Genomic DNA, 13,326 nt, shown 5'->3' on the forward strand with positions numbered 1-13,326 from the left:
AAAATAGCACTAGTTTTAGGTAATAGATGTTTGTAAATAAATAGCAGTAAGGCCATTCCAAGGTCATGTTCTCTTCCTTTTAGCTCAGTTTATTCTCTTTACTCAGCTAATCAGAGAAGGAAGGCCTGATAAACAGGCATCAGTTAGACCATTACCAGGCCATATGTCTTTTTGTTTTTGTGAAAATTGTGTTGTTTCAAGGATTTTCAAGTATCTAGCTCCTTCAGATTAAGGATATTGTGTCATTCATTCTGCTCTTCTTTGCCTAATCTTAATCCTTGTCTGATGTATAAGATCTGTGCTCTAAATTTTCAGTTTATTAAAACCATCCTGATGCCTTTAAAATATTAAATATCTTTAAAATATTAACATTTACAAAAACAATTCTTAAGTATTCTTCATTAAATATTCATCTTTTTTTTTCTACTAGGGGTTCATCTGTTATAACTGAGAATAAATAGCAGTAACATTTCACCTTTTGTACTTCTCCCCCGTAGGTTTATTTATGTTTACCCAACATACGGTCTCTTACCGAGGGGCACTGCCTGATAGTCCCTTTGCAGCACCATAGAGCAGCTACTTTATTGGATGAAGACATCTGGGAGGAGATCCAGGTCAGCATGATAAATGTTCATTATCATTTTAAAACTCATGAGCAATTTTTGTAAATTATTGTGATACATTCCAATAGGTTTTATACCTTCATTTAATGATTTTAGTTTCTAAACTTAAACACGTGTGTTTTCATGATTGTATCCATCTGTGGATCATGGTGTTTCCATCATTTTATTTCCTTGCGTGCTCCAGATTTTGAGACCTTTTATCTTCAAAATAAACTGGGACAAAGTAATAATTATTTTTACTTAAAAAATCAGCCTAAGATTTCAACACTTCTTTTGTAGCATGAAAGAATCATTCTTACACAGTAAGCCAATAAATTGCAGCTAAAAGGAAAGACATTTTCAGATAATGAAAATAAATTTGAGGAGTCAGAGGTTTATATTTAGCAGTTGCCGTATTTTCCTGTGATAGAATTGGCCTTCTCTGCTGCTGTGTTTTTGTGGTGATTTTGTTACTAGCTTTAATTTCTGCTCTTTTTCCTTCATAATCTGGCCCAGCTTTTGGATTCACGGATTTGTTTTGTGGCTGACGCTTTAAGAGAGTGAAAGGCACAACGTGGGTGAAATTGTTGCGAATTATTTCAAGACCTGATAATGACTAGGAAAGAAAGGAAGAAAACACTTTATTTTTCTAATGCCAGATAACTGAATAGGGGCTACAGGGAGCCTTAATTAGAAAATGTGAAAATTGTAAGTTAGCGCTGCGCAAGAGACGACTAGTCTTTGCAGCATGCTGATAAGTATGTCAAAAGAAGAGATGTTTTGATGGCATTTAATGAAATTTAGTCTTGTATACCTTATAATTTTAAAGTTTATGCTGTGAAAGTTAAAAGGGTAGATTGTTTTATTGCATCTGCAGCCAGGCAAAAGTAAGAATATAAGTATTTTTGATGTGAAAGTTTGGGTTTTCCTAGTAGTGGATGCCAGTGCCAGTAGGTAATTTAAGGTGGAAAGTATGGGAATTCAGTTCTTAGAATTATTTTAGAATATTTCCAGGATGGCTTTTAAAAATGTATACATATAAAACTGATTTAACTTAGAGCAAAGTGCAGTGCCAAAAATATTTTAAGAAATTAGGAATACAGTGTGTATGTTTTCTATTTCTATAAGAAATCAAGCTGCTTGATGAAAACCGTTTAAGTGGATGAAGATTTTTATTCCGTTTAACAGATATTGAGTACACAAATATAATATTTTAGGTGCTGTAAGAAATGAAGAGATCAAGTCATTCATTAATTCTGCCAAAATAGATGGTGTATGTCTAGTATAGTTTACATTATAGTTTAGTAGATTTTGGAAGCCAAATGTATTATGGAAAACTGGGAAAGAGGAAAAGCCAAATTGTTTTATGCAGATAATGGTGTAATAACTACTTTTGTGTGAGAAAGGAAAATAATGGTTAGAAGTTATAAATTATTGTAGGCTAGTACACTCATGAAATATGTGAATCCTAGCTTGAAGAAGTATAGTTTGCTATTGTTGTTGTTGTTGTTATTTTACTTTCAAAATATGTACAACTCAAATTAATTCTACCCTAGTGAATATCTTTGATTATTCACCTCTTTTATTGGATATTATTTTTAAAAAATTTGACTTAGCACAAAATGTTGTTGCCAAATGCTGTAATGCAGGAGCCACTTCTTTCAAGTGGTTTTAAAAATCACTAGTATCTAGTAATATTTAAATGTAGTTTTAGACTTCCTATTTAATATAAAATGCAGAGATGTTTCAGCCTAGCATACTTGACTAATCACACATTTTAAATAAGATCCAAATTGCTGATTTTGTTAAATATATAGTGAAACTTGGTTCCCTCTAAATTTATTGTTACAATTTTTACAAATTTTCTTGAACATATGCTGTAATCAAACACTGTAAGCCCATTTAAAAATATCCCAAATTGGTAGGTGGGGATAAAGGAGGATCACTGATGCTTACATACAGTGAACTTCAATGTGGAGTGATATGTGGGGCCATTTCATTAGGAAACAGCCAATGTTAGTACCTTTAGATCTTTTTCTTGGGGCTGTAGCCAGACCTTCAGAAAAGACTCTCAATCTCCTGTCATCTAAGCCTGCTTGCCAGTGTTCTGGGAGCTGAATGGGGGAAGAAGACTGGAGGTGGCAGTGTTGAACATGTATGGACATTAAGTAACTTTTCTGATAACACCCTTGTTTTCAGACTGTAAACTCCCAGCTGTGTCTGGTTTTCTAGCTCAGCTACCTTGTTTTACTTTTTCCAGAGGATAATCCTGTAGCATTCTGATGATGAGGAGGGGATCTGGCATGTTGATTGCTTTTTTAATAGGCTTTCCTCTAAGTCATCTGTTTTTAGCCATACCTTCACCTCCACTTCCATAAGTACTTGGTGCTGCCAACTCCTGAGCCTGTTGAAGGTTCTGCAGTGTAGCATGGGTTTCTTCTTTGCTGTCCCTGCTAACCTTCTTTCTCCTCCCCAAGGTATGAGCCAACTTTCTAGCATTTAAGTCAGTTCTTATGGAGTGATCTGATTTGTCATTGCGTTTTCTCTCATTTCCTTTGTTCAAGTAGCTTATGCCTTTTAAACAATTGTTTTAATTCATTTTTGAGGTGTTACTCTGTGGAGAGAGTAATAAATGAGTTCTGTTCTATCGCATAATATTTACTTTGGGATAACTTGATAACTTTATATTTAAACATGTTATACTTTAAATCATGGCATTAATATTCCAAAATCAGTCCTACATAGCATTAATAGTTTTAAGGAGTACTTTAATTTTAATGTCAAAATTATGTATTCATATGTACTTGATTTTTTTATACTGTGGTGATACGAAAGGACCTGCAACATTCTGCAGTATAGTTTCCTTACACTGATTATAAGAAATTGTAGTCTGGATGCATTAACTAAATGAGGAATGGGCAATTAGATGAATAATGGTAGGTTAGAAATGTGGAAAGTAGTGATTACCCAAAGAATGAAGTGTTTTTGCTAGGAATATGGGAGTTTCATGTCATTTCCATAACGTGGAAACTCTATGTCTCTCTTACATATAAAACAGTTGATTTATCTTATGATATGGAACTACAAAACTTCCCCATTGTTTAGTTGTTACATAACTTTTAAAAAATGAGTATTTTGTATAGCGTATTTATTATTGAGTATGGAGAACATCATGCTTTTGGTAGAGTTGATCAAACTCAAATTACTCCATTAAACTCATATTTGTAAATTAAAATGTTCTATATATATGTGTGTGTATAGAGAGAGAAAGAAAGAGGAGAAGTACTTAAATGTGTGTGTATCCTCCTTGGAGCTATTAGTATGAGGTTTATATATTTTATAATACAGAACCATTCTTGCAACACTAATTTAGTATTTTTTCAGTTTTTGTTTATAATTCATGACATTTTGAGTCTGCCTTCTTCGCTGTTCTCCAGATAAATCTAGAACAGTCATCCAGTAATTAAGCCAGAAAGGGAGTATGAACAAACATGAAGTAAGGATGTTTGTGAGGTAATTTTTGGATTATTTAAATATGTATTATTATTGCTGTTGCTTTCTATGTACATCTTTTCTTCTTTGAAAAGTTTGGGTTACAAATATATAGTTCCACTCTGTTAACGATTTTCCTTTTTGTAGTATATAAGGTTATCTTCTCACTCTAGGGCTAGATATTGAAATAAGTAACAATAAAGTTTTTTTAATAAACAAAATTTATAAGCATAGTAACAAGTAACAAAATAGAGACAATCTGAAAAGCTGTCATAATACCAAATTTGTATGTTTTCCTATTTGATTCTGTTTTTTAGGTTTTTTTTTTTGTGCAAGTAACACTAGGCATGTGAAGGTATCGATGAGTGGAAACCATGTGGGGAGGAGACACAAGGCATGCCTCCTCCTCCCAGTCAGGATAGTATCAGTGGAAGCCTAATGGGAACCTAGAACTCGCATCTGCTACCCAGCAGTAATGAGTCGCCTCTGCCATTTTTGAGTGTCAACAGAGGCCAAGTTGGGAACCTGAACTTCCATCCCCATATGGCAGTAATGAGGTAGTATCTCTCTTTCTTCTGATGGAGCAGTATTAGGAAAAGCTGTATAAAATGTAAAATTTAAACAAGATCCAGTCTCTTAATTCTCAAAATGTCCAGATTTCAATTGAAAATTACTTATAGAGACAATCTCAACTAGGATGGAAAAGGTAATCAGTAGACACCAACACCAAGATAACAGAGATGTCCTAATTATCTGACAAAGATTTTAAAGCAGCCCTCATAAAAATGCTTCAGCAAGCAATTAGGAAAATTGATTTGAATTAGGAAAAAATGCTATAAGGAAAATACGATTTGAATGACAGCTTATTTCTCACTAGAAACCATGGAGGCCAGAAGGAAGTAACACATTTCTCAAGTGCTGACAGAAAATAACTGTCAAGCAAGAATTCTGTTTCTAGTGAAAATATCCTTCAGGAATATGGGAGAAAATCAAGACATTGTTAGGTGATGGAAAGAGAAATTGTCGTCAGCAGAGCTGATGACTTTAGGTCTATTCTTTGAGTATACTAAAAAATAGCTAAAGGAAGTTCTTTAATCTGAGAGGAAATGATAAAAGAAAAAATGCTGGAAGATCAGGAAGGAGGAAAGAAGTTTTGACTAAAGAAGAGGAGAAGCTAATATGATGATAGAAGCAGAGACTGAAATGATGCAGCCACTAGCCAAGAAACCCTGGCAGCCCCTAGAAAGTTTTTTTGAGATGGAGTCTTACTCTCACCCAGGCTGGAGTACAGTGGCATGATCTTGGCTCACTGCAACCTCTGCCTTCTGGGTTCAAGTGATTCTTGTGCCTCAGCTTCATGAGTAGCTGGCACTACAAGCATGCATCACCACACCTGGCTAGTTTTTGTATTTTTTGTCGAGACAGGGTTTCACCATGTTGTCCAGGCTGGTCTTGAACTCCTGACCTCAGATGATAAGCCTGCCTCGGCCTCCCAAACTGCTGGGATTACAAGCGTGAGCCACCGCTCCTGGTGTCTCATGTGTTTCCAAATGTATGTAGAGAAAGTATTTAAGACAATTCTAACTGAGGGAGAGTAAAGGGACATAAAGGGAAGTAAGGTGTCTATATTTTATTTGCATTGGTAAAGTGGCCCCAGTAGACTGCAATTAAATATATATGTATGTATATGTAATGCCTTGAAGCAAGTCTTAGAACCACTTTAAAAACTATACAAATTGACAGACTGTAAAACACTACTGATAAATCAAAATGGAATTCTAAAAATGTTCAAGTAACCATTAGAAGGCAGGAGAAAGGAACCAGAAAAACAATAAAAAGAACAAATAGAAAACAAAAAAATAAAAATAGAATATCTCTACTATATCAATAAACAGTATATCAGTTAAAAGATAGTTTAGTAGAGGGGATTTCATAACTCAACTATATGCTGTCTGCAAGAACTCATTTCAAATGTAATAATACCACAAGTAGAATAATATAAAAGGATGGGAATATATATATTATGCAGCCATTAATGAAAACAAAGCATTTATGCCAGATAGAGGAGACTTTAGAGCAGAGCAAATTACCAAAGAAGAGAGACACATTACATAATAGTGAAAGGGTCAATCCACCAAGAAGACATAGCAGTCCTAAATATGCGTACGCCAACACTGAGGCACAAATGTGTAAAACAAAAACCGAATGAACTGAAAGAAAAAACGGACAAATTCATAATTATTGTTAGAGACTTCAGCACCTCCCCCCATTTTAACAATTGATGCAACAACCAGACTGAAAATCATCAAGGATATAAAAGAACTTAAAAATGCCATTGCACGAGTTTCCTGTTGTTGCTGTAACAAATTACCACAGAGTTAGTGCCTTAAAACTATAGAAGTGTATTTTCTTATGGTTCTGGAGGTTGGTTTCCAAATGAGTCTTATGGGGCTAAAATCAAGCTATCAACTGGACTGGTTCCTTCTGGAGACTCTGGAAGAGAATCTGTTCCTTACCTCTTCTAGTTTCTAGGGGCTGGCAGCATTTCTTGGCTTGTGGCTGCATCATTTCAGTCTCTGCTTCTGTCATCATATTGCCTTCTCCTCTTTAGTCGCAACTTGCTCTGCCTCCCTCTTATGAGGAAACTTCTAATTACATTTAAGATATACCCAGGCAATCCAGGATAATCTTCCTGTCTCAAGATTCTTAATATATCTGAAAAGTCTCTTATGCCATATATGGTAATGTTGTTAGGTTCTTGGGAATAGGACCTGGATATCTTTGGGGGTCATTAGTCAGACTACTATAACCATCAGTCAGCAGGATTTAATCAATATTTGTATAACACTCCACTCAACAATAGTAGAAAACATTTTTTTCAGAGTATAGACTCTTATCTTGCCACAAAACTAACTTCAACGAATTTAAAACAATTGAAAGCATACAGAGTGCATTCTCTGACCACAGTGGAATCAAACTAGAAATTAATAACCGAATGATAATAGAAAATTTTCCAAATACTTAGAAATTAAATAATACACTTCAGTAGAGCTTAAAAAGAAGTTTCAGGAGAAATTTAAAAAATAATAATCGAATTGAATTACAATGAAATTACAACATGTTAAGATTTATGAGGCACAGCTAAGTGAGTGCCAAGAGATAAATTGATAGCACTAAGTACTTATAGAAAAGAGGAAAAACCTTCACCTCAAGAACCTGGAAAAAGAAGCGCAAAGTACATCCAAAGCAAGCAAAAGGACAGAAATAATAAAGATAAGAGCAGAAATCAATGAAATTGAAAATAGAAAAATCATAGAGGAAATCAATGAAATGAAAATTGGGGTTTTAAAAAAGATAAATTAATAAACTTCCAGCAAGACCAACAAAGAAAAAAAATTGAGAAAAAACAAGTTACCAATATCAGAAATAAAACAGTATTAGTATAGATTTTGCAGTCATCAAAAAGATAATAAGGGAATAATATCAAAAAGATATTAAGGGAATAATCTGGATATAATGGATCAGTTCCTTGAAATGCAAACTGTTACAACACACTCAATATGAAACAGACAATTTGAACAATCTTTTAACTAGTAAGAGAGTGGACTTCATAATGTAACACTTCTAAAAAATTAAATCTCCAAACCCAGATGGTTTCATTGGAGAATTTTATGAAACTTTTAAAGAATTGACACTAATTTTATATAATCTCTTGAGGAAAGAACACTTTCCAATTCATTCGTATTGGGAGTTTGTATTATCTAGATACCATGAGTTAGTGTTATCCTCATACCACAAGACAGTTAAATAAAATAACTACAGCTCAATATCCTTTGTGAATAGAGGTGTAAAAATTATTAACAAAATATTAGCAAATAGAGTTTGGCAATATATAAAAACAATAACACACTATGTCCAAGTGGGGCTTATACCACGTATACAAGACTGGTTCAATATTAGGTAATAAATCATTATAATCCACTATATTCATATCAATCAGTGAAGAAGAAGAAGAAGCATTTGATGAAATTCCTACTCATTTATGATAAAAACTCTCAGAATCAAAGATTAAAGACTGCCTGAAGGAAGCTTATCTAAAGCTTATTCTCTCCATAAGAAACATCACATCACAGTGTTGTGTTAAGGAACACCAGATGGCACTTCAGTAATGTGCTTAGGGTCCAGTTTGAATAGAGAAATCAACAACAAAAAGCACAAATATGTGGAAATGTGGCACTAAATAGACCCTGAAGAGCACACGTGTTTACATTGAGAATTGAAACAGGGCAGACCATTGCTTTGTTCAACTTTGGTTGGGAATGTGTGTGTCAGGTGACTCAACTGTTTCACCACTCTGCAGTTGCCTGTGAAAGATCTCAAAAATGACATGAGAATTGATTTGGAAGGCAAATTTGTAAATATGGAATCCACAAGTTCTGAGGATGGACTAAGGTACAAATCTAACAAAACATGTGCATGTTTTGTATGCTAAAAACTACAAAACACTGATAAGAGAAATTTCAAAAATAAAACAAATGTAGATATACCATGTTTATGGATTAGGAGAGTCAACATAGTAAAGATGACAGTCTTTCTCAAATTAATATACTAGTTTAACACAATTTTTATCAAAATCCCAGCAAGATTTTTTGTAGGTATAGATAGAATTATTCTAAACTTTATATGGAAAGGCAAAGGAACTAAAATAGTGAAAATGATTTTGAACAAGAAGTTGGAAGAATCAGCCTTACCTGATTACTGGAGATATATAATAAGCAAGATTATTACATATCTACAGTAATCAAGATTATGTGATATTGGTGGAGGGATAGACATATAGATTAATTAAACCAAATAGAGAACCCAGAAATAGACACAACCAAATACTCTCAACTGAATTTGACAAAGGTGCAAAAACAATTCAGTGGAAAAGGGATAGCCTTTTCATTAAATGGTGCTGGAGCAATTGGACATGCATAGCAAAAAACTGAGTATCAACTTAAACCTCATACCTTATATAAATATTAACTCAAAACGGAACACAGCCCTCCATTGTATAGTGGAGCACAGCACTCCAGTGTAAAGTGCAAAACTATAAAACTTTTGGGAAAAAAACAAGATAAAATTGTCAAGATCTTGGGTACACAGAGTTCTTTGACTTGACACCAAAAGTATAATCCATGGAAACAAAAATTGATAAATTGAGCTTTGTCGTAAATTAAAAACTTTTGTTCTGCAAAATACTCTGATAGGAAGATGAAAAGACAAATTATAGACTAGGAGAAAATATTTGCAAACCACATACCTGATAATGGATTTGTATCTAGAATATATAAAGAATATTTTTATATCTAGAATGTCAAAACAGTGAAAACAAAGAATCCAATTAGAAAATTGGCCGAGCACGGTGCCTCACACCTGTAGTCCCAGCACTTTGGGAGGCTGAGGCGGGTGGATCACCTCAGGTCAGCAGTTGGAAACCATCCTGGCTAACATGGCAAAACCTCCACTCTACTAAAAGTACAAAAATTAGCCAGGCGTGGTGGTGCACGCCTGTAATCCCAGCTATTTGGGGGGCTAAGGTGAGAGAATCACCTGAACCTGGGAGGCAAAGTCTCCAGTGAGTTGAGATCGCAGCACTGCACTCCAGCCTGGGTGACAGAGCGAGACTCCGTCTCAGAAAAAAAAAAAAAAAAAAAAGGATAAATGACATGAAGAAACATTTTGCTGAAGAGGATATATATTAATAGATGGCAAATAAACATATAAAAATGCTGTTAGGAAAATGCAAATTAAAATCACAGTGATAAATTACAACTATCAAAATGTCAAATAAAACACATTGACAACCCCAGATGCTGGCCAGGATATGGAGAAACAAGAGTTGCTCTTCTGTTGTTGGTAGAAATGTAAAATAGTATGACCGCTTTGGAAAACAGTTCGGCAGTTTTTTAAAATGTGAAATATGCAACTATTGTAGGACTGAACTCTTGCACTTCTTAGCATTTATTCCAGAGAAATGGAGTTATATTTCGCCAAAAACCTGTGCACAAATGTTCATAGCAGCTTTATTTGTAATAACTAAAAACTGGAAGTACCCCAAATATTCCGTAAAGGTAAATGGTTAAATATACTGGGTACATCCATTTCAGTAATACTCTCAGCAATGGAAAAGAATGAATTGTTGATACATGAAACAACCTGGGTGGATCTCCAGAGAATATGCTGATTGAAAAAAGCCTGATGGCTACTATTAAAAAGTCAAAAAACAACAGATGCTGGTGAGGTTGTAGAGAAAAAGGAATGCTTATACACTATTTATGGGAGTGTAAATTTGTTCAACCATTGTGGAAAACAGTGTGACAATTCCCCAAAGAGGCAGAAATACCATTTGACCTAGCAATTCCATTACCGGGTATATACCCAGAGGAATATAATTCATTCTGTTATAAAGATACATGCACACATATGTTCATTGCAGCACTATTCACAATAGCAAACACATGGAATCAACAGAAATGCCCATAAATGATAGATTGGATAAAAAAATGTGGTACATATACACCATGGAATAGAATGCAGCCATAAAAAGGAATGAGATCATGTCCTTTGCAGGGACATGGATGGAGTTGGAAGCCATTATCCTCAGCAAGCTTATGCCAGAACAGAAAACCACACACCACATGTTCTCACTTATAAATGGGAGCTAAATGATGAGAACACCTGGTCACATGGTGATGAGGAACAACACACACTGGAGCCTGTCGGTGGGTGGGAGGTGGGAGGAGGGAGAGCATCAGGAAGAATAGGTGATGGTTGCTAGGCTTAATACCTAGGTAATGGGATGATCTGTGCAGCAGACCACCATGGCACACGTTTACCTATGTAACAAACATGCACATCCTGCACATGTGTCCTTGAACTTAAAATAACAGTTGAAGGAAAAAAAAAAAGCCTACCTCAAAAGATTACATGGTTCTATTTATGTAACATTCTTGAAATGTCAGAATTAAAGACACCAGGAACACATTAAGGGTGAAGGCAGCAGAAGGGGGAATGGGGACTGGGTAGGGTGTGAAATGACTGTGACTGTAAAAGGGTAACAGGAGCTGGCCATGGTGGCACGCATCTTTAGTCCCAGCTACTCAGGTGGCTAATGGGGGGCGACTGCCTGAGCCTGAGTATGAGGTTGTAGTGTGCTATGATTGCACCTGTGAATAGCACTGGTGCTTCAGCCTGGGCAACACAGCATAACCACATCTGTAAAAATAAAAGAAGAAGAGAAGTAAAAGGGTAACAGGCAAGATCTTTATGGACGGTGTTGGAATTGCTCTCAGTGTTGACTGTATCAATGTCAATATCCTGGTTGTGATATTATAGTATAGTTTTATAAGATGTTACCTTTGGGGAAACTGAGTAAAGGGTACATGGAATCTCTCTGTATTATTTCTTTTAACTACATGTGATCTGTAATTACCTCAAAACAAAATGTTTAAACAAAATATTAAAAAGTTATAAATCAAGCCAACAAATCTAAATAAAATACATTTTATCTTCCTACTTAAATATACTTTCATAACATCTTACAAGGCCAACTTTAGCTTAGAATTCTTAGACACCTTGATCTCCTGATCTCAGGAGATCTCTTGAACTCCTGATCTCAGGTAAGCTACCCACCTCGACCTCCCAAAGTGCTGGGATTACCCACCGTGCCCATCCAGAATTCTTAGACACCTTGAGGGGTTCACAGTAAGACATGGTGATGTGGACAGAACTGGGCTCTGGCATCCAGCCTTCAGCCTGCTCCCCTTTCTCTCAATCCCTAGATCCATCCTTTATTACAAGGGGTGTCATGTGAATGCATGCAGACATCCTGGACCACTCAGCTCCGTTCAATCACCCTCTACAAACAGCTGCCCCTTAGGCCTAGGAGTGTGAAATACACACGCACACAACACACACAAAGACAACTGATTATATGTGTATGTATAGTTGCATATAGTGTATAATAATGGTTAGTTCCTTGGGAAGAGAAAATCCTATTTTCAGCTTTAGTGTATTTGGCTTTCATATACTTTATAGGACTGCATTATATGTGAAAATAGAGGACTACCTGAATATGCAAGGTTATTAGTGATGGGTCAGCAGAAATAGGGAACCAACAAATGCAGCATAGGAAAACAATTGGGAATGAATTCTCATGTATTTCTGAGTTTAAGGATGCCCATCTGCTCAGAGTACCTCTTTTGGCTTATGGATGTTTTCCTATGATTGTTCTGGCAGTTCTTCATATTTTACCACCTAAATTTGATTTTTATCTCCTTTCTCTCATTTTACTGAAACTATTTCTAATATATACATAGTGGGTTTCAGTTTTTAAAAAAAAATCTTGCTTAAACATATGAAATTATATAGTAGATTTAGAAAGTAAAGCAACTATAACATTGCAGAGTTCAGATATTACTATTTATTTTTCATTTTAAAGGGATTTGTACTTTTTTATTAAAGTTTTCATATTTCAGATCTCTTGAAAATGCGTTATTTTGAATCGCCTTTAAGTGTTTTCTTTACCTAGTTCTTTTGTTTCAGATGTTCAGAAAATCATTGGTAAAGATGTTTGAAGATAAAGGATTAGACTGCATCTTTTTGGAAACTAATATGGGCATGAAGAAACAGTACCACATGGTTTATGAATGCATTCCTCTCCCCAAGGAAGTGGGCGACATGGCTCCCATCTATTTTAAGGTATTTATAAGTAGTCTTTGCATATATGCTTATTTTTTGCTACAGTGCTATTTTATAAATATTGTTGTCTTGATTAATGTATTTTTCTCCTATATACTTACATCAAAATTTATATAAAGAAATGAAATAAGCCAGGCACAGTGCCTCACTTGGGAAGCCAAGGTGGACAGATCACCTGAGGTCAGGAGTTCAAGACCAGCCTGGCCAACATGGTAAAACCCCATCTCCACTAAAAATACAAAAATTAATGGGGCATAGTGGTGGGCGCCTGTAATCCCAGCTACTCTGGAGGCCGAGGCAGGAGAATCACTTCAACCTGGGAGGCGGAGGCTGCAGTAAGCTGTGATTGCACCACTGCACTCCAACCTGGGCGACAGAGTGAGACCCTGTCTCAAAAAAAAAAAAAAAAAGAAAGAAAGAAATGGAAGCACAAAATACTCTGCTGTGTAAATTTCTCTCAGAAGAAATTTTTGATTTTGACCTTTTA

At 35.3% G+C, this 13,326-nt stretch overlaps 1 protein-coding gene across 3 annotated transcripts in view; it reads left to right on the forward strand.

The window, feature by feature from the left end:
- Nucleotides 1-13,326, forward strand: part of CWF19L2 (CWF19 like cell cycle control factor 2) — a 125,724-nt gene that overhangs the window by 101,104 nt on the left and 11,294 nt on the right. For all 3 annotated transcript variants that reach the window (XM_017868856.1, XM_017868863.1, XM_017868873.1), the window contains 2 exons: nt 498-614; nt 12,684-12,839. In XM_017868856.1, coding sequence (XP_017724345.1) covers nt 498-614; nt 12,684-12,839 — 273 coding nt within the window. The remainder of the gene's footprint in view (nt 1-497; nt 615-12,683; nt 12,840-13,326) is intronic.

Source organism: Rhinopithecus bieti, unplaced genomic scaffold (genome assembly GCF_001698545.2).
Source record: "Rhinopithecus bieti isolate Rb0 unplaced genomic scaffold, ASM169854v2 scaffold_789, whole genome shotgun sequence".
Classification (NCBI taxonomy): domain Eukaryota; kingdom Metazoa; phylum Chordata; class Mammalia; order Primates; family Cercopithecidae; genus Rhinopithecus; species Rhinopithecus bieti.